The sequence below is a fragment of the Neoarius graeffei genome, chromosome 15 (assembly GCF_027579695.1).
Source record: "Neoarius graeffei isolate fNeoGra1 chromosome 15, fNeoGra1.pri, whole genome shotgun sequence".
NCBI lineage: Eukaryota > Metazoa > Chordata > Actinopteri > Siluriformes > Ariidae > Neoarius > Neoarius graeffei.
In genome coordinates, this window is record NC_083583.1 from 75,943,442 (window position 1) to 75,970,139 (window position 26,698).

Below are 26,698 nucleotides of genomic sequence, written 5' to 3' on the forward strand. Positions count from 1 at the left end.
GTTTTCACTGGAATTTTGCTTGTCATTTCTGTTGTGATGGAAGGTGGAGTGCTTTTCATTGTTGTTGTAGATGCTACTGTTGTGCTAAGTGTGCCAGTAAGTGTGCTAGGTGTCTTTGTGATTGGAGCAATTGCTGTTGTTGCTGCTGTTGTTTCTGGGGAAATAGTGGTTTCCATAGAAGTAGAAGTTTCCAAAGGCTGAGTGGTTGTTATTTCTATTGGCAAGGTTGTTGTCTTTGGAGCAGCTGTCGAGGTCAGTTTTGTTGTTTCTGGTGCACTTGTGGTCTCTTTGGAAGGACTTGTAGGGAGCTGAGTGGTTGTCACTTCTGGAATCACTGTTGTTAGCTTTACAACTGGTTTGCTAGTTAGTGTTATTTCTGGTGATATAGTGGACTCTGTGGAAGGCCGTGTAGTTGTTACTTGTGTGGCTGTGGTAGTCGTAACAGGAAGTGTTGTAATTGGCAATGTTGTTGTTTCTGGGGAAATAGTGGTTTCCTTAAAAGTAGAAGTTTCCAACCGCTGAGTGGTTGTTATTTCTGGTGATATGGTGGACTTTGTCGATGGACTTGTAGTTGTTACTTGTGTGGCTGTAGTAGTCGTAACAGGAATTGTTGTAATTGGCAATGTTGTTGTTTCTTGAGAAATAGTGGTTTCCTTAGAAGTAGACTCTTGAGTGGTTGTTATTTCTGTTGGCAAGGTTGTTGTCTTTGGAGCAACTGTCGTGGTCAGTTTTGTTGTTTCTGCTGCAGGTGTGGTCTCTTTGGAAGGACTTGTAGGGACCTGAGTGGTTGACATTTCTGGAATCATTGTTGTTACCTTTACAACTGGTTTGCTAGTTAGTGTTGTTATTTCTGGTGATATGGTGGACTCTGTGGACGGCCGGGTAGTTCTTACTTGTGTGGCTGTGGTAGAAGTAACAGGAAGTGTTGTAATTGGCAATGTTGTTGTTTCTGGGGAAATAGTGGTTTCCTTAGAAGTAGACGTTTGAGTGGTTGTTGTTTCTGTTGGCAAGGTTGTTGTCTTTGGAGCAGCTGTTGTGGTCAGTTTTGTTGTTTCTGCTGCACTTGTGGTCTCTTTGGAAGGAGTTGGAGGGACCTGAGTGGTTGTCACTTCTGGAATCACAGTTGTTTCCCTTAGAACTGGTTTGCTAGTTAGTGTTGTTATTTCTGGTGATATGGTGGACTCGGTGGACGGCCGTGTTGTTGTTACGTGTGTAGCTGTGGTAGTTGTAACAGGAATTGTTGTAATTGGCAATGTTGTTGTTTCTGGAGAAAGAGTGGTTTCCTTAGAAGTAGACTTTTGAGTGGTTGTTATTTCTGTTGGCAAGGTCGTTGTCTTTGGAGCAGCTGTCGTGGTCAGTTTTGTTGTTTCTGCTGCACTTGTGGTCTCTTTGGAAGGAGTTGTAGGGACATGAGTCATTGTCACTTCTGGAATCACTGTTGTTACCTTTACAACTGGTTTGCTAGTTAGCTTTGTTATTTCTGGTGATATGGTGGACTCCTTCGACGGCCGTGTAGTTGTTACGTGTGTAGCTGTGGTAGTCGTAACAGGAATTGTTGTAATTGGCAATAATGTTGTTTCTTGGGAAGTAGTGGTTTCCTTAGAAGTAGACTTTTGAGTGGTTGTTATTTCTGTTGGCAAGGTCGTTGTCTTTGGAGCAGCTGTCGTGGCCAGTTTTGTTGTTTCTGTTTCACTTGTGGTCTCTTTGGAAGGAGTTGTAGGGACATGAGTCGTTGTCACTTCTGGAATCACTGTTGTTACCTTTACAACTGGTTTGCTAGTTAGTGTTGTTATTTCTGGTGATATTGTGGACTCCGTCGATGGCCGAGTAGTTGTTACGTGTGTAGCTGTAGTAGTCGTAACAGGAATTGTTGTAATTGGCAATGTTGTTGTTTCTTGGGAAGTAGTGGTTTCCTTAGAAGTAGACTTTTGAGTGGTTGTTATTTCTGTTGGCAAGGTTGTTGTCTTTGGAGCAGCTGTCGTGGTCAGTTTTGTTGTTTCTTTTTCACTTGTGGTCTCTTTGGAAGGAGTTGTAGGGACATTAGTCGTTGTCACTTCAGGAATCACTGTTGTTAGCTTTACAACTGGTTTGCTAGTTAGCTTTGTTATTTCTGATGATATGGTGGACTCCGTCGATGACCGTGCAGTTATTACATGTGTAGCTGTGGTACTCATAACAGGAATTGTTGTAATTGGCAATGTTGTTGTTTCTGGAGAAAGAGTGGTTTCCTTAGAAGTAGAAGTTTCCAAATGCTGAGTGGTTGTTATTTCTGTTGGCAAGGTTGTTGTCTTTGGAGCAGCTGTCGTGGTCAGTTTTGTTATTTCTGTTGCACTTGTGGTCTCTTTGGAAGGAGTTGTAGGGACATGAGTCGTTGTCACTTCTGGAATCACTGTTGTTACCTTTACAACTGGTTTGCTAGTTAGCCTTGTTATTTCTGGTGATATGGTGGACTCCGTAGATGGCCGTGTAGTTGTTACGTGTGTAGCTGTGGTAGTCGTAACAGGAATTGTTGTAATTGGCAATGTTGTTGTTTCTAGAGAAAGAGTGGTTTCCTTAGAAGTAGAAGTTTCCAACGGATGAGTGGTTGTTATTTCTGTTGGCAAGGTCGTTGTCTTTGGAGCAGCTGTCGTGGTCAGTTTTGTTGTTTCTGCTGCACTTGTGGTCTCTTTGGAAGGAGTTGTAGGGACATGAGTCGTTGTCACTTCTGGAATCACTGTTGTTACCTTTACAACTGGTTTGCTAGTTAGCCTTGTTATTTCTGGTGATATGGTGGACTCCGTCGATGGCCGAGTAGTTGTTACGTGTGTAACTGTAGTAGTCGTAACAGGAATTGTTGTAATTGGCAATGTTGTTGATTCTTGGGAAGTAGTGGTTTCCTTAGAAGTAGATTTTTGAGTGGTTGTTATTTCTGTTGGCAAGGTTGTTGTCTTTGGAGCAGCTGTAGTGGTCAGTTTTGTTATTTCTGTTGCACTTGTGGTCTCTTTGGAAGGAGTTGTAGGGACATGAGTCGTTGTCACTTCTGGAATCACTGTTGTTACCTTTACAACTGGTTTGCTAGTTAGCTTTGTTATTTCTGGTGATATTGTGGACTCTGTCGATGGCCGAGTAGTTGTTACGTGTGTAGCTGTAGTAGTCGTAACAGGAATTGTTGTAATTGGCAATGTTGTTGTTTCTTGGGAAGTAGTGGTTTCCTTAGAAGTAGACGCTTGAGTGGTTGTTATTGCTGTTGGCAAGGTTGTTGTCTTTGGAGCAGCTGTCGTGGTCAGTTTTGTTGTTTCTGTCGCACTTGTGGTCTCTTTGGAAGGAGTTGTAGGGACATGAGTCGTTGTCACTTCTGGAATCACTGTTGTTACCTTTACAACTGGTTTGCTAGTTAGCTTTGTTATTTCTGGTGATATTGTGGACTCTGTCGATGGCCGAGTAGTTGTTACGTGTGTAGCTGTAGTAGTCGTAACAGGAATTGTTGTAATTGGCAATGTTGTTGTTTCTTGGGAAGTACTGGTTTCCTTAGAAGTAGACTCTTGAGTGGTTGTTATTTCTGTTGGCAAGGTTGTTGTCTTTGGAGCAGCTGTCGTGGTCAGTTTTGTTGTTTCTGTTGGACTTGTGGTCTCTTTGGAAGGAGTTGTAGGGACATGAGTCGTTGTCACTTCAGGAATCACTGTTGTTACCTTTAAAACTGGTTTGGTAGTTAGTGTTATTTCTGGTGATATTGTGGACTCCGTCGATGGCCGAGTAGTTGTTACGTGTGTAGCTGTAGTAGTCGTAACAGGAATTGTTGTAATTGGCAATGTTGTTGTTTCTTGGGAAGTACTGGTTTCCTTAGAAGTAGACTCTTGAGTGGTTGTTATTTCTGTTGGCAAGGTTGTTGTCTTTGGAGCAGCTGTCGTGGTCAGTTTTGTTGTTTCTATTGCACTTGTGGTCTCTTTGGAAGGAGTTGTAGGGACATGAGTCGTTGTCACTTCTGGAATCACTGTTGTTACCTTTACAACTGGTTTGCTAGTTAGCTTTGTTATTTCTGGTGATATGGTGGACTCCGTAGATGGCCGTGTAGTTGTTACGTGTGTAGCTGTGGTAGTCGTAACAGGAATTGTTGTAATTGGCAATGTTGTTGTTTCTAGAGAAAGAGTGGTTTCCTTAGAAGTAGAAGTTTCCAACGGATGAGTGGTTGTGATTTCTGTTGGCAAGGTCGTTGTCTTTGGAGCAGCTGTCGTGGTCAGTTTTGTTGTTTCTGTCGCGCTTGTGGTCTCTTTGGAAGGAGTTGTAGGGACATGAGTCATTGTCACTTCTGGAATCACTGTTGTTACCTTTACAACTGGTTTGCTAGTTAGCTTTGTTATTTCTGGTGATATTGTGGACTCTGTCGATGGCCGAGTAGTTGTTACGTGTGTAGCTGTAGTACTCGTAACAGGAATTGTTGTAATTGGCAATGTTGTTGTTTCTTGGGAAGTACTGGTTTCCTTAGAAGTAGACTCTTGAGTGGTTGTTATTTCTGTTGGCAAGGTTGTTGTCTTTGGAGCAGCTGTCGTGGTCAGTTTTGTTGTTTCTGTCGCACTTGTGGTCTCTTTGGAAGGAGTTGTAGGGACATGAGTCGTTGTCACTTCTGGAATCACTGTTGTTACCTTTAAAACTGGTTTGCTAGTTAGTGTTGTTATTTCTGGTGATATTGTGGACTCCGTCGATGGCCGAGTAGTTGTTACGTGTGTAGCTGTAGTAGTCGTAACAGGAATTGTTGTAATTGGCAATGTTGTTTCTTCTTGGGAAGTAGTGGTTTCCTTAGAAGTAGACTCTTGAGTGGTTGTTATTTCTGTTGGCAAGGTTGTTGTCTTTGGAGCAGCTGTCGTGGTCAGTTTTGTTGTTTCTGTCGCACTTGTGGTCTCTTTGGAAGGAGTTGTCGGGACATGAGTTGTTGTCACTTCTGGAATCACTGTTGTTACCTTTACAACTGGTTTGCTAGTTAGCTTTGTTATTTCTGGTGATATTGTGGACTCCGTCGATGGCCGAGTAGTTGTTACGTGTGTAACTGTAGTAGTCGTAATAGGAATTGTTGTAATTGGCAATGTTGTTGATTCTTGGGAAGTAGTGGTTTCCTTCGAAGTAGAAGTTTCCAACGGATGAGTGGTTGTTATTTCTGTTGGCAAGGTCGTTGTCTTTGGAGCAGCTGTCGTGGTCAGTTTTGTTGTTTCTGTTGCGCTTGTGGTCTCTTTGGAAGGAGTTGTAGGGACATGAGTCGTTGTCACTTCTGGAATCACTGTTGTTACCTTTACAACTGGTTTGCTAGTTAGCTTTGTTATTTCTGGTGATATTGTGGACTCCGTCGATGGCCGAGTAGTTGTTACGTGTGTAGCTGTAGTAGTCGTAACAGGAATTGTTGTAATTGGCAATGTTGTTGTTTCTTGGGAAGTAGTGGTTTCCTTAGAAGTAGACTCTTGAGTGGTTGTTATTTCTGTTGGCAATGTTGTTGTCTTTGGAGCAGCTGTCGTGGTCAGTTTTGTTGTTTCTGTTGCACTTGTGGTCTCTTTAGAAGGAGTTGTAGGGACATGAGTCGTTGTCACTTCTGGAATCACTGTTGTTACCTTTACAACTGGTTTGCTAGTTAGTGTTGTTATTTCTGGTGATATTGTGGACTCCGTCGATGGCCGAGTAGTTGTTACGTGTGTAGCTGTAGTAGTCGTAACAGGAATTGTTGTAATTGGCAATGTTGTTGTTTCTTGGGAAGTAGTGGTTTCCTTAGAAGTAGACTCTTGAGTGGTTGTTATTTCTGTTGGCAAGGTTGTTGTCTTTGGAGCAGCTATCGTGGTCAGTTTTGTTGTTTCTGTTGCACTTGTGGTCTCTTTGGAAGGAGTTGTAGGGACAAGAGTCGTTGTCACTTCTGGAATCACTGTTGTTACCTTTACAACTGGTTTGCTAGTTAGCTTTGTTATTTCTGGTGATATGGTGGACTCTGTCGATGGCCGAGTAGTTGTTACGTGTGTAGCTGTAGTACTCGTAACAGGAATTGTTGTAATTGGCAATGTTGTTGTTTCTTGGGAAGTACTGGTTTCCTTAGAAGTAGACTCTTGAGTGGTTGTTATTTCTGTTGGCAAGGTTGTTGTCTTTGGAGCAGCTGTCGTGGTCAGTTTTGTTGTTTCTGTCGCACTTGTGGTCTCTTTGGAAGGAATTGTAGGGACATAAGTCGTTGTCACTTCTGGAATAACTGTTGTTACCTTTAAAACTGGTTTGCTAGTTAGTGTTGTTATTTCTGGTGATATTGTGGACTCCGTCGATGGCCGAGTAGTTGTTACGTGTGTAGCTGTAGTAGTCGTAACAGGAATTGTTGTAATTGGCAATGTTGTTGTTTCTTGGGAAGTAGTGGTTTCCTTAGAAGTAGACTCTTGAGTGGTTGTTATTTCTGTTGGCAAGGTTGTTGTCTTTGGAGCAGCTGTCGTGGTCAGTTTTGTTGTTTCTGTCGCACTTGTGGTCTCTTTGGAAGGAGTTGTCGGGACATGAGTTGTTGTCACTTCTGGAATCACTGTTGTTACCTTTACAATTGGTTTGCTAGTTAGCTTTGTTATTTCTGGTGATATTGTGGACTCCGTCGATGGCCGAGTAGTTGTTACGTGTGTAACTGTAGTAGTCGTAATAGGAATTGTTGTAATTGGCAATGTTGTTGATTCTTGGGAAGTAGTGGTTTCCTTCGAAGTAGAAGTTTCCAACGGATGAGTGGTTGTTATTTCTGTTGGCAAGGTCGTTGTCTTTGGAGCAGCTGTCGTGGTCAGTTTTGTTGTTTCTGTTGCGCTTGTGGTCTCTTTGGAAGGAGTTGTAGGGACATGAGTCGTTGTCACTTCTGGAATCACTGTTGTTACCTTTACAACTGGTTTGCTAGTTAGCTTTGTTATTTCTGGTGATATTGTGGACTCCGTCGATGGCCGAGTAGTTGTTACGTGTGTAGCTGTAGTAGTCGTAACAGGAATTGGTGTAATTGGCAATGTTGTTGTTTCTTGGGAAGTAGTGGTTTCCTTAGAAGTAGACTCTTGAGTGGTTGTGATTTCTGTTGGCAATGTTGTTGTCTTTGGAGCAGCTGTCGTGGTCAGTTTTGTTGTTTCTGTTGCACTTGTGGTCTCTTTAGAAGGAGTTGTAGGGACATGAGTCGTTGTCACTTCTGGAATCACTGTTGTTACCTTTACAACTGGTTTGCTAGTTAGTGTTGTTATTTCTGGTGATATTGTGGACTCCGTCGATGGCCGAGTAGTTGTTACGTGTGTAGCTGTAGTAGTCGTAACAGGAATTGTTGTAATTGGCAATGTTGTTGTTTCTTGGGAAGTAGTGGTTTCCTTAGAAGTAGACTTTTGAGTGGTTGTTATTTCTGTTGGCAAGGTTGTTGTCTTTGGAGCAGCTGTAGTGGTCAGTTTTGTTGTTTCTGTCGCACTTGTGGTCTCTTTGGAAGGAGTTGTAGGGACATGAGTTGTTGTCACTTCTGGAATCACTGTTGTTACCTTTACAACTGGTTTGCTAGTTAGCTTTGTTATTTCTGGTGATATTGTGGACTCCGTCGATGGCCGAGTAGTTGTTACGTGTGTAGCTGAAGTAGTCGTAACAGGAATTGTTGTAATTGGCAATGTTGTTGTTTCTTGGGAAGTAGTGGTTTCCTTAGAAGTAGACTTTTGAGTGGTTGTTATTTCTATTGGCAAGGTTGTTGTCTTTGGAGCAGCTGTCGTGGTCAGTTTTGTTGTTTCTGTCGCACTTGTGGTCTCTTTGGAAGGAGTTGTAGGGATATGAGTTGTTGTCACTTCTGGAATCACTGTTGTTACCTTTACAACTGGTTTGCTAGTTAGCTTTGTTATTTCTGGTGATATTGTGGACTCCGTCGATGGCCGAGTAGTTGTTACGTGTGTAACTGTAGTAGTCGTAATAGGAATTGTTGTAATTGGCAATGTTGTTGATTCTTGGGAAGTAGTGGTTTCCTTCGAAGTAGATTTTTGAGTGTTTGTTATTTCTGTTGGCAATGTTGTTGTCTTTGGAGCAGCTGTAGTGGTCAGTTTTGTTGTTTCTGTTGCACTTGTGGTCTCTTTGGAAGGAGTTGTAGGGACATGAGTCGTTGTCACTTCTGGAATCACTGTTGTTACCTTTACAACTGGTTTGCTAGTTAGCTTTGTTATTTCTGGTGATATGGTGGACTCCGTAGATGGCCGTGTAGTTGTTACGTGTGTAGCTGTTGTACTCGTAACAGGAATTGTTGTAATTGGCAATGTTGTTGTTTCTAGAGAAAGAGTGGTTTCCTTAGAAGTAGAAGTTTCCAGCAGATGAGTGGTTGTTATTTCTGTTGGCAAGGTCGTTGTCTTTGGAGCAGCTGTCGTGGTCAGTTTTGTTGTTTCTGTCGCACTTGTGGTCTCTTTGGAAGGAGTTGTAGGGACATGAGTCGTTGTCACTTCTGGAATCACTGTTGTTACCTTTACAACTGGTTTGCTAGTTAGTGTTGTTATTTCTGGTGATATTGTGGACTCCGTCGATGGCCGAGTAGTTGTTACGTGTGTAGCTGTAGTAGTCGTAACAGGAATTGTTGTAATTGGCAATGTTGTTGTTTCTTGGGAAGTAGTGGTTTCCTTAGAAGTAGACTCTTGAGTGGTTGTTATTTCTGTTGGCAAGGTTGTTGTCTTTGGAGCAGCTATCGTGGTCAGTTTTGTTGTTTCTGTTGCACTTGTGGTCTCTTTGGAAGGAGTTGTAGGGACAAGAGTCGTTGTCACTTCTGGAATCACTGTTGTTACCTTTACAACTGGTTTGCTAGTTAGCTTTGTTATTTCTGGTGATATGGTGGACTCTGTCGATGGCCGAGTAGTTGTTACGTGTGTAGCTGTAGTACTCGTAACAGGAATTGTTGTAATTGGCAATGTTGTTGTTTCTTGGGAAGTACTGGTTTCCTTAGAAGTAGACTCTTGAGTGGTTGTTATTTCTGTTGGCAATGTTGTTGTCTTTGGAGCAGCTGTCGTGGTCAGTTTTGTTGTTTCTGTCGCACTTGTGGTCTCTTTGGAAGGAGTTGTAGGGACATAAGTCGTTGTCACTTCTGGAATCACTGTTGTTACCTTTAAAACTGGTTTGCTAGTTAGTGTTGTTATTTCTGGTGATATTGTGGACTCCGTCGATGGCCGAGTAGTTGTTACGTGTGTAGCTGTAGTAGTCGTAACAGGAATTGTTGTAATTGGCAATGTTGTTGTTTCTTGGGAAGTAGTGGTTTCCTTAGAAGTAGACTCTTGAGTGGTTGTTATTTCTGTTGGCAAGGTTGTTGTCTTTGGAGCAGCTGTCGTGGTCAGTTTTGTTGTTTCTGTCGCACTTGTGGTCTCTTTGGAAGGAGTTGTCGGGACATGAGTTGTTGTCACTTCTGGAATCACTGTTGTTACCTTTACAATTGGTTTGCTAGTTAGCTTTGTTATTTCTGGTGATATTGTGGACTCCGTCGATGGCCGAGTAGTTGTTACGTGTGTAACTGTAGTAGTCGTAATAGGAATTGTTGTAATTGGCAATGTTGTTGATTCTTGGGAAGTAGTGGTTTCCTTCGAAGTAGAAGTTTCCAACGGATGAGTGGTTGTTATTTCTGTTGGCAAGGTCGTTGTCTTTGGAGCAGCTGTCGTGGTCAGTTTTGTTGTTTCTGTTGCGCTTGTGGTCTCTTTGGAAGGAGTTGTAGGGACATGAGTCGTTGTCACTTCTGGAATCACTGTTGTTACCTTTACAACTGGTTTGCTAGTTAGCTTTGTTATTTCTGGTGATATTGTGGACTCCGTCGATGGCCGAGTAGTTGTTACGTGTGTAGCTGTAGTAGTCGTAACAGGAATTGTTGTAATTGGCAATGTTGTTGTTTCTTGGGAAGTAGTGGTTTCCTTAGAAGTAGACTCTTGAGTGGTTGTTATTTCTGTTGGCAATGTTGTTGTCTTTGGAGCAGCTGTCGTGGTCAGTTTTGTTGTTTCTGTTGCACTTGTGGTCTCTTTAGAAGGAGTTGTAGGGACATGAGTCGTTGTCACTTCTGGAATCACTGTTGTTACCTTTACAACTGGTTTGCTAGTTAGTGTTGTTATTTCTGGTGATATTGTGGACTCCGTCGATGGCCGAGTAGTTGTTACGTGTGTAGCTGTAGTAGTCGTAACAGGAATTGTTGTAATTGGCAATGTTGTTGTTTCTTGGGAAGTAGTGGTTTCCTTAGAAGTAGACTTTTGAGTGCTTGTTATTTCTGTTGGCAAGGTTGTTGTCTTTGGAGCAGCTGTAGTGGTCAGTTTTGTTGTTTCTGTCGCACTTGTGGTCTCTTTGGAAGGAGTTGTAGGGATATGAGTTGTTGTCACTTCTGGAATCACTGTTGTTACCTTTACAACTGGTTTGCTAGTTAGCTTTGTTATTTCTGGTGATATTGTGGACTCCGTCGATGGCCGAGTAGTTGTTACGTGTGTAACTGTAGTAGTCGTAATAGGAATTGTTGTAATTGGCAATGTTGTTGATTCTTGGGAAGTAGTGGTTTCCTTCGAAGTAGATTTTTGAGTGTTTGTTATTTCTGTTGGCAATGTTGTTGTCTTTGGAGCAGCTGTAGTGGTCAGTTTTGTTGTTTCTGTTGCACTTGTGGTCTCTTTGGAAGGAGTTGTAGGGACATGAGTCGTTGTCACTTCTGGAATCACTGTTGTTACCTTTACAACTGGTTTGCTAGTTAGCTTTGTTATTTCTGGTGATATGGTGGACTCCGTAGATGGCCGTGTAGTTGTTACGTGTGTAGCTGTTGTAGTCGTAACAGGAATTGTTGTAATTGGCAATGTTGTTGTTTCTAGAGAAAGAGTGGTTTCCTTAGAAGTAGAAGTTTCCAGCAGATGAGTGGTTGTTATTTCTGTTGGCAAGGTCGTTGTCTTTGGAGCAGCTGTCGTGGTCAGTTTTGTTGTTTCTGTCGCACTTGTGGTCTCTTTGGAAGGAGTTGTAGGGACATGAGTCGTTGTCACTTCTGGAATCACTGTTGTTACCTTTACAACTGGTTTGCTAGTTAGTGTTGTTATTTCTGGTGATATTGTGGACTCCGTCGATGGCCGAGTAGTTGTTACGTGTGTAGCTGTAGTAGTCGTAACAGGAATTGTTGTAATTGGCAATGTTGTTGTTTCTTGGGAAGTAGTGGTTTCCTTAGAAGTAGACTCTTGAGTGGTTGTTATTTCTGTTGGCAAGGTTGTTGTCTTTGGAGCAGCTGTCGTGGTCAGTTTTGTTGTTTCTGTCGCACTTGTGGTCTCTTTGGAAGGAGTTGTAGGGACATGAGTTGTTGTCACTTCTGGAATCACTGTTGTTACCTTTACAACTGGTTTGCTAGTTAGCTTTGTTATTTCTGGTGATATTGTGGACTCTGTCGATGGCCGAGTAGTTGTTACGTGTGTAGCTGTAGTAGTCGTAACAGGAATTGTTGTAATTGGCAATGTTGTTGTTTCTTGGGAAGTACTGGTTTCCTTAGAAGTAGACTCTTGAGTGGTTGTTATTTCTGTTGGCAATGTTGTTGTCTTTGGAGCAGCTGTTGTGGTCAGTTTTGTTGTTTCTGTCGCACTTGTGGTCTCTTTGGAAGGAGTTGTAGGGACATGAGTCGTTGTCACTTCTGGAATCACTGTTGTTACCTTTACAACTGGTTTGCTAGTTAGTGTTGTTATTTCTGGTGATATTGTGGACTCCGTCGATGGCCGAGTAGTTGTTACGTGTGTAGCTGTAGTAGTCGTAACAGGAATTGTTTTAATTGGCAATGTTGTTGTTTCTTGGGAAGTAGTGGTTTCCTTAGAAGTAGACTCTTGAGTGGTTGTTATTTCTGTTGGCAAGGTTGTTGTCTTTGGAGCAGCTGTCGTGGTCAGTTTTGTTGTTTCTGTCGCACTTGTGGTCTCTTTGGAAGGAGTTGTAGGGACATGAGTCGTTGTCACTTCTGGAATCACTGTTGTTACCTTTACAACTGGTTTGCTAGTTAGTGTTGTTATTTCTGGTGATATTGTGGACTCCGTCGATGGCCGAGTAGTTGTTACGTGTGTAGCTGTAGTAGTCGTAACAGGAATTGTTTTAATTGGCAATGTTGTTGTTTCTTGGGAAGTAGTGGTTTCCTTAGAAGTAGACTCTTGAGTGGTTGTTATTTCTGTTGGCAAGGTTGTTGTCTTTGGAGCAGCTGTCGTGGTCAGTTTTGTTGTTTCTGTCGCACTTGTGGACTCTTTGGAAGGAGTTGTAGGGACATGAGTCGTTGTCACTTCTGGAATCACTGTTGTTACCTTTACAACTGGTTTGCTAGTTAGTGTTGTTATTTCTGGTGATATTGTGGACTCCGTCGATGGCCGAGTAGTTGTTACGTGTGTAGCTGTAGTAGTCGTAACAGGAATTGTTTTAATTGGCAATGTTGTTGTTTCTTGGGAAGTAGTGGTTTCCTTAGAAGTAGACTCTTGAGTTGTTGTTATTTCTGTTGGCAAGGTTGTTGTCTTTGGAGCAGCTGTCGTGGTCAGTTTTGTTGTTTCTGTCGCACTTGTGGTCTCTTTGGAAGGAGTTGTCGGGACATGAGTTGTTGTCACTTCTGGAATCACTGTTGTTACCTTTACAACTGGTTTGCTAGTTAGCTTTGTTATTTCTGGTGATATTGTGGACTCCGTCGATGGCCGAGTAGTTGTTATGTGTGTAACTGTAGTAGTCGTAATAGGAATTGTTGTAATTGGCAATGTTGTTGATTCTTGGGAAGTAGTGGTTTCCTTCGAAGTAGAAGTTTCCAACGGATGAGTGGTTGTTATTTCTGTTGGCAAGGTTGTTGTCTTTGGAGCAGCTGTCGTGGTCAGTTTTGTTGTTTCTGTTGCACTTGTGGTCTCTTTGGAAGGAGTTGTAGGGACATGAGTCGTTGTCACTTCTGGAATCACTGTTGTTACCTTTACAACTGGTTTGCTAGTTAGTGTTGTTATTTCTGGTGATATTGTGGACTCCGTCGATGGCCGAGTAGTTGTTACGTGTGTAGCTGTAGTAGTCGTAACAGGAATTGTTGTAATTGGCAATGTTGTTGTTTCTTGGGAAGTAGTGGTTTTCTTAGAAGTAGACTTTTGAGTGGTTGTTATTTCTGTTGGCAAGGTTGTTGTCTTTGGAGCCGCTGTCGTGGTCAGTTTTGTTGTTTCTGTTGCTCTTGTGGTCTCTTTGGAAGGAGTTGTAGGGACATGAGTCGTTGTCACTTCTGGAATCACTGTTGTTACCTTTACAATTGGTTTACTAGTTAGCTTTGTTATTTCTGGTGATATTGTGGACTCTGTCGATGGCCGAGTAGTTGTTACGTGTGTAGCTGTAGTAGTCGTAACAGGAATTGTTGTAATTGGCAATGTTGTTGTTTCTTGGGAAGTACTGATTTCCTTAGAAGTAGACTCTTGAGTGGTTGTTATTTCTCTTGGCAATGTTGTTGTCTTTGGAGCAGCTGTCGTGGTCAGTTTTGTTGTTTCTGTTGCTCTTGTGGTCTCTTTGGAAGGAGTTGTAGGGACATGAGTCGTTGTCACTTCTGGAATCACTGTTGTTACCTTTACAACTGGTTTGCTAGTTAGCTTTGTTATTTCTGGTGATATGGTGGACTCCGTAGATGGCCGTGTAGTTGTTCCGTGTGTAGCTGTGGTAGTCGTAACAGGAATTGTTGTCATTGGCAATGTTGTTGTTTCTGGAGAAAGAGTGGTTTCCTTAGAAGTAGAAGTTTCCAACAGATGAGTGGTTGTTATTTCTGTTGGCAAGGTTGTTGTCTTTGGAGCAGCTGTCGTGGTTAGTTTTGTTGTTTCTGTAGCACTTGTGGTCTCTTTGGAAGGAGTTGGAGGGACATGAGTCGTTGTCACTTCTGTAACCACTGTTGTTACCTTTACAACTGGTTTGCTAGTTTGTGTTGTTGTTTCTGGTGATATGGTGGACTCTGTCAATGGCCTTGTAGTTGATACTTGTGTGGCTGTGGTAGAAGTAACAGGAAGCGTTGTAACTGGCAATGTTGTTGTTTCTGGGGAAATACTGGTTTCCTTAGAAGTAGAAGTTTCCAAAGGCTGAGTGATTGTTGTTTTTGTTGGCAAGGTTGTTGACTTTGGAGCAGCTGTTGTGGTCAGTTTTGTTGTTTCTGTTGCACTTGTGATCTCTTTGGAAGGACTTGTAGGGACCTGAGTGGTTGTCAGTTCTGGAGTCACTGTTGTTACCTTTACAACTGGTTTGCTCGTTAGTGTTGTTATTTCTGGTGATATTGTGGACTCTGTCGACGGCCGTGTAGTTGTTACTTGTGTGGCTGTAGTAGTCGTAACAGGAATTGTTGTAATTGGTAATGTTGTTGTTTCTGGGGAAATAGTGGTTTCCTTAGAAGTAGAAGTTTCCAAAGGCTGAGTGGTTGTTGTTTCTGTTGGCAAGGTTGTTGACTTTGGAGCAGCTGTTGTGGTCAGTTTTGTTGTTTCTGTTGCACTTGTGATCTCTTCGGAAGGACTTGTAGGGACCTGAGTGGTTGTCACTTCTGGAGTCACTGTTGTTACCTTTACAACTGGTTTGCTAGTTAGTGTTGTTATTTCTGGTGATATGGTAGACTCTGTGGACGGCCGTGTAGTTCTTACTTGTGTGGCTCTGGTAGAAGTAACAGGAAGTGTTGTACTTGGCAATGTTGTTGTTTCTGGGGAAATAGTGGATTCTTTGGCACTTGTAGTTTCCAACATTTGAGTGCTTGTTATTTCTGTCGGCAAGGTTGCTGTCTTTGTAGAAGCTGTTGTCATCAGTTTTGTTGTTTCTGCTGCACTTGTGGTCTCTTTGGAAGGAGTTGTATGGACCTGATTGGTTGTCACTTCTGGAATCACATTTGTTTCCGTTACAACTGGTTTGCTAGTCAGTGTTGTTATTTCTGGTGATATGGTGGACTCTGTGGATGGCCGTGTAGTTGTTACTTGTGTGGCTGTGGAAGTAGTGACAGAAAGTGTTGTAAGTGGCATGTAAACTATTTCCCCATACCCCTGATGTATTCACCTTTTGTAATTTTTCAAAATAAACTCTTGCATGTCATTGGCCATGCCCTTTTGCTTCTGTCATTCACTTCGTATTTGCTTTGTCTCCCAAACATATTAATTTATTTAGTGCTACCATTCCTGATGCTTAATAGTCATTTCCTTTCTCATGATACACACCTGGTGTGATAAAAACAAATACAGTTGTAGGTTTTGGTGTTGTAGTCAGTGATGATGTTGGTAATGTTGGGGCAACTGTAGATTCACAAGGTGCTACTGTCTTATTAATATTTCCATCCTCAGCACATATAGCAATAATGCAGTTTCCAAGTCCATCCGTTGTGTGGTATATTATATCTCCGTATTTGTATGTGGTATTATTATGTTGGCATGTACAAGCTGGGAACACACAATAAGGTTGTTTTTATGCTTGTAAGGACCAGTTGACCAAAAATACAATATATACTGCAAATGAAAACAGTTATAGCTTGATTATGCTCACCTTTTACATCATATTTGCAGCTTGTTCCATTTGATGTACACTCACTTGATATTAAAACAGAAGAATTAATGTTCAAGTATGTATCAGTGTGATGTAAAAAACTTCCACAAATATTAAATTAACATCTCCTCACAGATAACGTCACCATGTCAATTAATACATTCTTTTCTTTGTTATATCACAACATATTTTGATCTTTTATAATAATAATAATAATTATTATTATTATTATTATTATTATTATTATTATTCCCACAATTATTTGACTGTCATATGGATGTGACCTCATAGCTCATGCAGCATTTATGCAGTTTAACATTCCAGTATCCAGAATGTAAATTGCCATCCCGCATCCCTGGTTGTGCCACTCTATATCTTCTATTTACGGTCAACTATTTGAGTAGTCTATATTACAAATAATTAAACCTGACTAACCCACTTCATTTAAAGTGAACTGCATAACACTTTTACAATGCTCTCAAAGGAACATGTAATACATTCCATTAAAGTCCATTAAAGGGTTTTTTAAAAGAGAAAAAAAGCAAATTAAAATGCAAATGCTTTTTTTTTAATTAAAAAACTGAAGATATTTGGAACATTCAAATTGTTTTCTAAAGTAGTTTCTATAATTGCTGCATCTTGAATAGAAAAAGGAATTACAGAGCAATTAAATGTAATTACTCCAGTTAATAAATCATGTATCACCTTGCCAGTGTCGCTATACTGACCTGTAGAAGTAGATACAGTAGAAGCTTATAATAAACATACCATATCTGACAGTTGATGTTATTAGGGACAGATTGGCCAATCTCATAATGTAGCATTTCAGCATAGCAGCCACACTGATCCTGTGCCACACACTTCATGCTGTCCTCATCAAAAAAAGGGAGATCACTTGGGCATTCAGGATAGCAACCTGCAACAACCAAGGGAGCAAGATGGAGTTCATTATGATGTAATTTTTATATGCCGTCTGCTAATTCACCACATCACCTTTGGAACCTCAGACTTATATTCAATTAAAACTTGTGTCTTTATTGTCACAATGCTTGTATTCACTGTATATGCACTATGTTAAAGTTCATCAAACATTTGACTACAACATTACTAAAGAGATGCATTTTACTTTATGGTAGCTGTCTTGAATGAGAGTGATTTAACTAAAGTTTTAACAGATATAAAATCATCAGTAAACATGTGTACTCAACATCAAGCATAAACTTTCCTCATGTTGTAGTACTTGAGACTGGTCTCAAGAACACTTTTTGAAGGTCTCGGTTTCGTCTCAGAATCGACCGCATTTTTACTTGGTCTTGTCTCGATCTCGGGCATAGAGGACTGTGGATTTTATTTCAAGACCAGTCAAGACCACAACTGTGGGGATTTCACTAAATTGCCTTTGCACTTTCTGATTTATTGGTTAACATCATCATTATGGTGATTGGATGTCAAATTTTCTGTTTCAAATGCGACCAATAACGTGATTAATTTCTAATTTGAAAACTTTCCTCCTGTTAACGGCTGTCACCTCTCCCTGCCCACCTTCACACCCACTGGTCTGGTCCTGGTCTTGACTCGGTTTTGCCCTGCCTTGTTTTTAATCTTGCCTTGATCTCTACCCCTCAAAGTCTTGGTCTCAATATGCTTTGGTCTTGGTCATGACTTGGTCTTGGTTTAGGTGGTGTTGACTAAACCACTAAACTTTACACAGCAGTTGCTGCTGTTACTGCTGTAACTTGCTCTTTCAACATTAAGCATGTGTGTTGGACAACTCATATATATATATATATATGTATATATATATATATAAACATAAACTTGTACCTTCCAGTCCTGGGGTTTGCACTGTGCAGTTTCCTGTGGGGTTCCTGCAAGTCTTCAAACATGTGTGACCACAAGGCTTGTAGTGCCACTCACACTCACCAGGTGGGTTGTAGTAATCACAGAACAATGCTGCAAAATCAGTCACAATGTTGCCATTTTAAACACTATTTTGTCTGAACTTGGATATAAATGAAATGAGACCATATATTTGGTTTCCTATTTTCTCACTGCTATGAAATCTATTTTCTTTGTTCAGCCTGTAAGCTTTCATGTAGCTATCATGCTAACCACTTGTAGCTGCTAGTGTTTGCAAAGAATGAAAAAGGTTTTCAGAAACTCTGTTTTGTTTTGAATTATGTCAGATTAGCAGATTACCAACCCACCATCCCATAACATTCGCTAGTCAGTTTAACTGTAAACAGAACTAACCAACCAGAATGTTTCCAAACAAAAGTTGGCTAATATTAAGGCAAATATTATAACAGTTGTCCCATGATATACCTTAAATAAGATGTGTTGTACAGGTATCATACTGTGAAATTTCCCGACCCTTTCAGCACTAATCTGAAGATATATATGACTCACGGCAAATTTTTGGGCTTCTCCAAGGAATACACACTCCAGCAGCACTACAGGCCTTAGCATAGGCTGCTACAGCAGTACAGAAACACTCACAATCTCCTCCACTGTCACAAGCACATGCATCACTCACACATGCAGAATAATATGAAGATGGTTCCACCTAGAAAAGGTAAGGCACTGATAATGCACTTCATTGTGTACCAGCTTGGATAGTTTAGCCATTGGATACTATATCTTTCCATCAATGAGTGCTGCACATGACAAATTCTGTTATGAATCTTAGCTGACAGATTTGATATTCATGTACTAGTGTGTCTTCATCTAAATATTTGACATAAATATTCTGTAATAAAACATGCAGTTTTAAAATTTAATTACAATCTGATCTCCCTATTGACATGTCACTCTCCACCCAGAATTTTTCTTGCTAGAATGCAGTTAAAAACAAAAAACATTGTTTTGTATTGTGTCTGTATTAAGATGATACCTGCGAATGGCAGGTGGCAAAAGTATCACTATTTATGATGCTGCACTGTTTCTGTGCCCATGCCTCCCTGTATGGATTATTAGCACATGGTTCTTGAATGGCCAGTGCCTCAGGACAGGTGGGAGACACTTTCCAGCTGTTTCCAAAGTTGAGAGGGTCAGTGACAACTTCTTGACTTCTTGTGGTGAAGTCATTGTTGGCATTGCCATCAAAGTTTCCACACAAACCGCACACATTTCCCTGTTAATGCAGCATAGTACATCAAAACCATATAACACTTACAATTCCAATTCCAAAAATGTTGGGATGCTGTGTAAAATGTAAAGAAAAACAGAATGCAATGATTTGCAAATCTCATAAACCCATGAATTTTTCACAATTGAACATAGACAATATATCAAATGTTTAAACTGAGAAAATGTACCATTTTAAGAAAAAGAATAAGGTATTTTTGAACTTAATGGCAGCAAACACATCTCAAAAACGTTGGGACAGGGTTATGTTTACCACTGTGTAGCATCCTGTTTTCTTTTAACAACAGTCTGTAAACATCTGGGAACTGAGGAGACCAGTTGCTGGAGTTTTAGGAGAGGAATGTTGTCCCACTCTTGTCTGATATAGGATTCTAGCTGCTCAACAGTCCTGGGTCTTCTTTTTTGTATTTTTCATTTCATGATATGCCAAATGTTTTCAATTGGTGAGAGGTCTGGACTGTAGGCAGGCCAGTTCAGTAACTGTACTCTTCTAGTATGAAGCCGTACTGTTGTAATAGATGCAATATGCAAGTTAGCAGTGTCTTGCTGAAATATGCAAGGCTTTCCCAGAAAAAGATGTCATCTGGATGGGAGCACATGTTGCTCTAAAATCTGTACACCTTTCAGCATTGATGGTACCTTTCCAGATGTGCAAGCTGCCCATGCCATAGGCACTAATGCACCCTCATACCATCAGAGATTCAGGCTTTTGAACTAAGCACTGATAAGGTGGATGGTCCCTCTCCTCTTTAGTCTGGAGGATGTGGCATCTATGGTTTCCACAAAGAATTTCAAATTTCAATTCATATGGCCAAAGAACAGTTTTCCTTTACCTCAGTCCATTTTAAATGAGCTTTGGCCCAGAGAAGATGGTGGCATTTCTGGATCATGTTCACATATGGCTTCTTCTTTGCATGATAGAGCTTGAACCTACATTTCTGTCAGAACTACTCTCATCAAGGAACATTATTTACACTGCAATATTTGCAACAAGTTGTATTTGGTGGGTGGCTCTGTTCTGAGACCTCCCTGCCCTACTATATGCCTATATAGAAAGGCTAAAGCAGGGAGAGCAACCCCCCATAGGGTACAGAACACAGCAGACATCAATGACAACAGAGATGACATTGATTAAGGTTAGGATATGGGACCTCCCTGCCCTTCTACGTGCTTATATGGAAAGCCTTGAGGCAGGTAGAACAGCTCCCTGAACCTTCCATGTGCCTGCTGGCTAAAGCAGGGAAGGTGGCAGCAACAGAAATTACATGGATTAAGAGACCTCCCTGCCCTTCCACATGCACATGTGGAAAGCCTTGGGGCAGGAAGAGCATACATCCCTGCTCTATCATATGCCTACATGGAAAGGCTAAAGCAGGGAGAGCTACAGCAAAAAAACCCAAAGCCACCACACCAGGCAGACCTCCCTGACCTTCCATGCTTTCATGGAAGAGCCAGCAGGAGGAGCTCGTTGAATTGTTAAGTAAGAAGAAAGTTAAACCAAGATGAAATACAGTGAGGTGAGTTGAAACTTCACAGATTCCTGTTGGGGTAATATAGCTAGTAAGTTTATACAGAGAGCCTGAGCAGCTATGCAATAACATTTATTGTTTAATCTAGTGCAGTTTGAATGAACAGGGCAGGTCAGGCTGGATGGCGCTGCCTCTGGGCACAGTTGGCGAAATTCTGAATTTCAAAGTGGGACAAGAATAAGCCATTGTTGTCCAAGCCTGGAATATGGGCTATTCAAATGATGAAATTGTCCAACACAGAGGACCATGTGAGGCGTGTCATGAATCTATTAATAACAGAACTGAGGAGCGCCCTTGTTAATGATGTTTACAGCTGCTGCCTTATTGTCACAAAAACAGGATTTGCTTCTTGACCAGTGTTTACCCCACAGAAAACAAGCTACACAATTGGGTAGATTCCATTAGACCAGTGGAAGAACTGTCAGCTGACAAGGATGAGATTTATTTTGGCCATGTATCAGCAAACTGCTGATTATTGAACACCCCCCACCCCCATGGAAGGGGCTGTATCTGTGAACAACTTAATTTCTAATGGAGATTCCAGGTTTTCATTATAGAATAATTAGATACTGTTCCATTTGCCTAACAGAAGGAGACCAGAACCAGAGTTCAGATCTGCAGCCTGTATCCAAGCTCACCTTATCATGGAATTCTCTAGAGATTTAGAGGTCAAAAGCCTGGATACAAAGGAGCGTCCCTGGGGAATAATGTGCATTGCGTAATTAAGATATCCAAACATAGAAACAGTTCCCTTTTCAAATTGCTTTTGCTTCCTACGCTTCTCATGATCTCTCTAAAACGATTTGATTTTTTGGAAAGGCAGTGAAGCTTGCATCTGGTTGCTGTCTGAAGTGATGCCTAGAAATTCTATAATCAAATCAGTTTATTTGTATAGCGTCTTTAACAACAGATCTTGCTGCAAAACAGCTTTACAGAAAATTAAAGACTTTAAACATGAACTAAATTAATCCCTAATTTATCCCCGATGAGCAAGCCTGTGGTGATGGTGACAAGGAAAAACTCCCTCAGACGACATGAGGAAGAAACCTTGAGTGGAACCAAACTCAAAGGGGAACCCATCTTCATTTGGGTGATAACAGCTAACATGATTATACATAAGTTGCTTCTATATAGGTGTCCTATATAGTCACAAGTATAACTGTATAACCAGGAAAAGCATTATAGTTTTAACATCAGGTCTATTTTGTTGAAGTTATCAACTGTTCATTGATGCTTTGAGCTTTGTCATTATGAAGAGCAGATAAATTGATTATTAGGCTTTTTTTCTCCCCCCCAAAAAATATTTATGGGGAGCTATCTTATAGGGCTAATGCAAATTATCAAATTGTGTAGTTGGGTGGTAATGTCATTGTTCTGTGATGCAGGAGCTGGTCCCATGGCGAACTGGGAGCATGGAGGATGTAAACAAACCTGCTGTTACCGGGAAACACGAATTTGTAGAGGGGGCCAACTGGACTTCAGGGCTTGGATTCTGGAGTTCATAGTCACAAGTGATGCTGGACAAGCTGACCAGGAGTTATTCGGGTCCACAGGTGCAGCTGCTTGGGCTTAGACTCGTGCTCTCTTTGGGCAGCGGAGTGGCTGGAACTCAGACTGTGCAGAGGTGTGGCAGTGTTTCTGTTTTTGGTGGCTTCCCTAGGAGCAGAGGAGCTGAAAATATCTGCAGCTGGGGGCTCGATGCGGATGCTCCCCGTAACAATGCAAACAGGTCCTCGAGGGAAGCTCTGACTGGAGCCGCGATCCTATTTATTAACATGATTTCCAGGAATCTGGGCACAAGGCCATTCATTAGTCCTGGGAGCAGAAGACTTCTACTTGCCAAACGAGAGCTCTGGCGAATGGAAATGGTGCTCGCTTGCAAAATGGCTTGCAGAGGAAGCAGCAAAGGTAGGCAGGTTAAAGCAGCTCTATGATAAGTTATAAGATGCTCTATGATAGATTTGCCAATAGAATGCATAGAAGGGAATCAGCTGAGCTGACAGCTGATGGGTGTTAGCTTGAGATCTGCTGCAGTCAGCTGATGTAGCTGGGATTGAGGGCTGAGCTTGGCTTCATGGCCTGCCAGAACTACACTATGCTCGATTTGTGGCTGGCATGGTGAACTGTTTTCCAGGCAATGATTTCTGGAAGTGTTCCTGAGCCCATGCAATGATTTCCATTACAGAATCCTGCCTACTTTTAATGCAGTACCACCTGAGGGCCCGAAGATCACGGGCATCCAGTATTGATGTTTGGCCTTGTCCCTTGCACACAGAGATTTCTCCAAATTCTCAGAATTTTTTTTATTATATTATGTACTGTAGATGATGAGATATTCAAAGTCTTTGCAATTGTACATTAAGGAACATTATTCTGAAATTGTTCCACAATTTGTAGACAGTTTTTCACAGATTGGTGAACTTCTGCCCATCTTTACTTCTGAGAGTCTCTGCCTCTCTATGATGCTCTTTGTATACCTAATCATTCTACTGACCTGTGGCCAATTAACCTAATTATTTGCAAAATGTTCCTCCGGCTATTTCTTTTTAGTACCACTTACTTTTCCAGCCTTTTGTTGCCCTGTCCCCACTTTTTTGAGAAGTGTTGCTGCCATCAAATTCAAAATAAGCTAATATTTTTCATAAAATGTCTCAGTTTAAACTTTGCACAGGGTCCCATTTTTTTTGGAATTGGGGTTGTAATAATAATAATAATAATAATAAAAATAATAAATTTTGCACATTTCGTATCCAGTAAAATGTTGATTAAAAAAAACTGTTAGTGATAAGACATAAATACTCACACTAAATTCAGGACTGAGCACAATGTATATTGTAGTTTTTCTGTCCCATATGAGCATGATGCTGTTATAGGTCTCAATCACCAAGTAGTTTCCCATCGTGCGGATCTGATATGGGATTTCATCTCCATTGCTTCTCTGTACCACTTGGTACGTTCCATCTGAGAGGATCAGCTCATTGCTCTGTGAATGAAATACATTAGTTTTTCATTTAAAATGAATTTAGACATAAGGGCATATTTGCTTTTGCTATGCAGTTACCTTTAAGGTAAATCTGTACTCTCTTACTTTCCCAGATTTTCCTCTGATTTGTCTCTATGCCTTGAATGTATATAACTCCTGGCACAACATGAAATGTTTGATGTTGCTTTGCAATAAACATACTACTACTACTGATAATAATAATAATAATAATAATAATAATAATAATAATAATAATAATACATCCATTATGCATAACCACATATCCTGTACAGGGTCACGGGCAACCTGGAGCCTATCCCAACTGACTATGGGTGAGAGGCGGGGTACACCCTGGACAAGTCACCAGGTCATCGCAGGGCTGACACACAGAGATACACAACCATTCACACTCACATTCACACCTACGGTCAATTTAGGTGGTGTTTACATTAGACCGTATCTGTCTCGTTTTCGTCACGGATGCACTGTCCGTTCACATTAAAACGCTGGGAAACGACTCCACAGGCGGAACAACTTGAATCCGCCAGGGCCCACGTATTCAACCCAGTTCGTATCTGATCCGGTGCTGTGTAAACATTGAGGAACGCGGAAACGCTGTGCTGAGCTCTAGCTGACGTCGTCATTGGACAACGTCACTGTGACATCCACCTTCCTGATTCGCTGGCGTTGGGATCACACACACAGCAGCTCAGTCCTGAATCACTGCTCGTGCGCTTCACTCGCGCGCTCTGTGAGCTGCGCAGGGCCGGAGTGCGTACCCTCCAGAGGGCACTCGCTGTTCAGGGCGGAGTGATTTGGAGCGCAGGAGGAAGCGCTGAGCCGCACTGAGGTTTATTTACACATTTCAATTTATTTACCTCCTTCAGGCGCTTAAACTCAGTGAGAACATGAACATCACAGCCAGGTGTGTTTATCTGCTGGAGAAGGTGTTCGCTTGCCATCCTTCCACTTGCAAGTGGTGAGTGACTTGCGCATGCCTGATATGCACTGGGATCATGTGATGTGCCATCTAATTAGTCATGTGATTAGCGTATCCGTGTATTGGCGTTGCTGTGTGCACGCGAATCGTGTATTGGCATTGCTGTGTGCACGCGAATCGTTTTAAAAACGTTAATCTGATGATCCGCTGATACGGTCTAATGTAAACACCACCTTAGAGCCACCAATTATCCTAACCTGCATGTCTTTGGACTGTGGGGGAAACTGGAGCACCCAGAGGAAACCCACACAGACATGGGGGGAACATGCAAACTCCACACAGATAGGCCCCTGTTGGCCACTGGGCTTGAACTCAGAGCCTTTTTGCTGTGAGGTGACAGTGCTAACCACTACACCACCATGCCACATAATAATAATAATAATAATAACAACAACATATATATGTCTTTGATCACACAGTGCATTGCATTAGTGAATTGGTGAATTAAGTGTCTACCATCATTGTTGTGTATTATGATTATCATTCCATCAAAATTGTATAATTTTTTTTAATTAACTGAGTGATTCCTGTAGGAATTCTCTGTATTAGCACATATTCCCCACTGTGTTTAGTTGTGGCTATCACAACTGTGACTCGTCCATGTAGTTGGATGTTTTGCATCTCTGTCATCTTTTTTACAGTTCAGTGCTTGGATTTGCGCCACTTGTAAATCATCTTGGATTCTTTAAAATTAACTTTCATAAATGAAACTCACTCCTATGAAGAGTTTGATGGCTTTGGAGCAGGTGGTGCCGGTTGTTCCACAGGGAATGTTTTCAGTGATGATCCTGAAAGTGCCATTGGTGCTACTGCCACTACAGAAGTCCTGCAAATCACAGTATAAAATGGGGTTGTATTTATTGTGCATCTTTAAAGACACATGACTATTTAACAAAACTGAAGCATTCTTGATTTTTGCATCATTTTAACTTTTCTGTTATGCTAGCATGTTTGGCTTTTTAAAAATATCTCAATGATCTAGTATGATCAGTACCTGAGCAAGGGCATATTCACAGTTTCCACTAAACACATATCGTTTTTCATCGAAGGTTATATAATGTCCGTCTCCATAGATGCTGCATGTTCCCCTGCACTGTTCTGTGGTACACTGCCATCGTCTGTCCTTGCATGTGCTGCAAGAGACATTAAATGTGAGTCTAACATGTTATGCATAAGGAATGAAATAGGAAAACTGTATTTTGGAAATACCATGTGTTACAGCCATCTTGAACGCTCTCCCCAGGTAGATAATTCAGTCCATTATGGACACATGGACAAAGGTCTTCAGAAATACAACCACCGTTTCCATCGGACACCAGGCCAGTGGGACACACACAGCCAGACACGCATTCTGTGCTGATCTGTAGGGATGCAGTGTAATATCATTCATGAATAAAATCATAATTAAAAATGACAGAAAATACATCAGATTATTATTATTATTATTGTTATTATTGTTGTTGTTGCTGCCTATTATTTCCAAAATGCTTTCTTTAAGTAGTGATAACTCACACAGGCCATGTCCAGTGTTTGGCAGCTTTTCTGACATTCAGAGCCAGTGCTTCCAGGAACAGCGCTGGAGCAGTTGAAGAATGTCATTGGCTCAGAACATTCTAAAGTAAAAAATGCAGTGTTCAATACACTGGATATCACAGCTTTGGTGGAAATACAAAAATGAGAAATGTAAGTATGGAGCTTCTTGGTTATATTAAGGTACTTTTGCCATCTTGCAAATTAATCATTATTTCTTAGGTGAATCGACTGATCACGTGACATGAATACAAAAACAAAGAATCAAAAAGAAATATGTTTTCATAGAAAATAGGTGACAGTATGAGACTGTGAGCGTGGTTACTTGCAAATCATTATAATAAATAAATAATATGACACACTCTAGAAATTAGGATGTGTATTCAGTTCCCATTGTTTCTATTAAATGTGTCATGGAACTGACTGAGAATTTTGTTTTTTTTTATTACACTCATCTTTATATATTTTTATTTTTAAAAAGACTTTTAATTTTCACTAAACATTCATTCATTATCTACACCACTTGTTTGTCAGGGTCACAGGGGAAGCTGGAGTTAATCCCAGCTGACTTCAGGTGAGAGGCGGGGTTCACCCTGGGCAGGTCGGCAATTTATTGTAAGACTAACACAGAGATGAACACAGAGATTCACACTCACATTCACACCTATGGGCAGCTTACACTACGTTCAGACTGCAACCTGAAACGACCCATATCCGATTTGTTTGTTAGGCCGTTCACATTACCAATTATATGAGACTTGTATGCGATCTCCAATATGAACGGAAAACGACCCAAAAGTGTCCCGCATGCGCAAATTGACACGTAATAAGCACATCGTGTGCTGTGTGTGTGAGTGAGTGAGAGTGTCTCTGTGTGAGAGGTTGTGTGTGTGAATGAGAGTGTCTCTGCATGAGAGAGAGGGTGTGTGTGAGAGTGGGGCCGTGGCAGCAACCTCCGTTGATTGATTGATTGATTGATTGATTGATTGATTGATTAATGTGCGCATGCTCTCTACATAAACACTGTCTAGTGCAGACATCCCAAGTCTCCCGGAAGTTCCGGGAGTCTCCCGCATATTGATA

At 41.3% G+C, this 26,698-nt stretch overlaps 1 protein-coding gene across 1 annotated transcript in view; it reads right to left on the reverse strand.

Annotated features, from left to right (window-relative positions):
• The window catches only part of LOC132899070 (mucin-5B-like), a 54,974-nt gene that overhangs the window by 9,054 nt on the left and 19,222 nt on the right, over window positions 1–26,698 (reverse strand). Inside the window, exons 18-31 of the mRNA XM_060940709.1 lie at window positions 25,598–25,713; window positions 25,295–25,446; window positions 25,080–25,218; window positions 24,801–24,911; window positions 22,906–23,085; window positions 18,320–18,559; window positions 17,836–17,992; window positions 17,251–17,379; window positions 16,195–16,342; window positions 15,105–15,179; window positions 14,544–14,770; window positions 13,669–13,903; window positions 8,675–8,835; window positions 95–796 (exon numbers count right to left, since the gene is read on the reverse strand). Coding sequence (XP_060796692.1) covers window positions 95–796; window positions 8,675–8,835; window positions 13,669–13,903; window positions 14,544–14,770; window positions 15,105–15,179; window positions 16,195–16,342; window positions 17,251–17,379; window positions 17,836–17,992; window positions 18,320–18,559; window positions 22,906–23,085; window positions 24,801–24,911; window positions 25,080–25,218; window positions 25,295–25,446; window positions 25,598–25,713 — 2,772 coding nt within the window. The remainder of the gene's footprint in view (window positions 1–94; window positions 797–8,674; window positions 8,836–13,668; window positions 13,904–14,543; window positions 14,771–15,104; window positions 15,180–16,194; window positions 16,343–17,250; window positions 17,380–17,835; window positions 17,993–18,319; window positions 18,560–22,905; window positions 23,086–24,800; window positions 24,912–25,079; window positions 25,219–25,294; window positions 25,447–25,597; window positions 25,714–26,698) is intronic.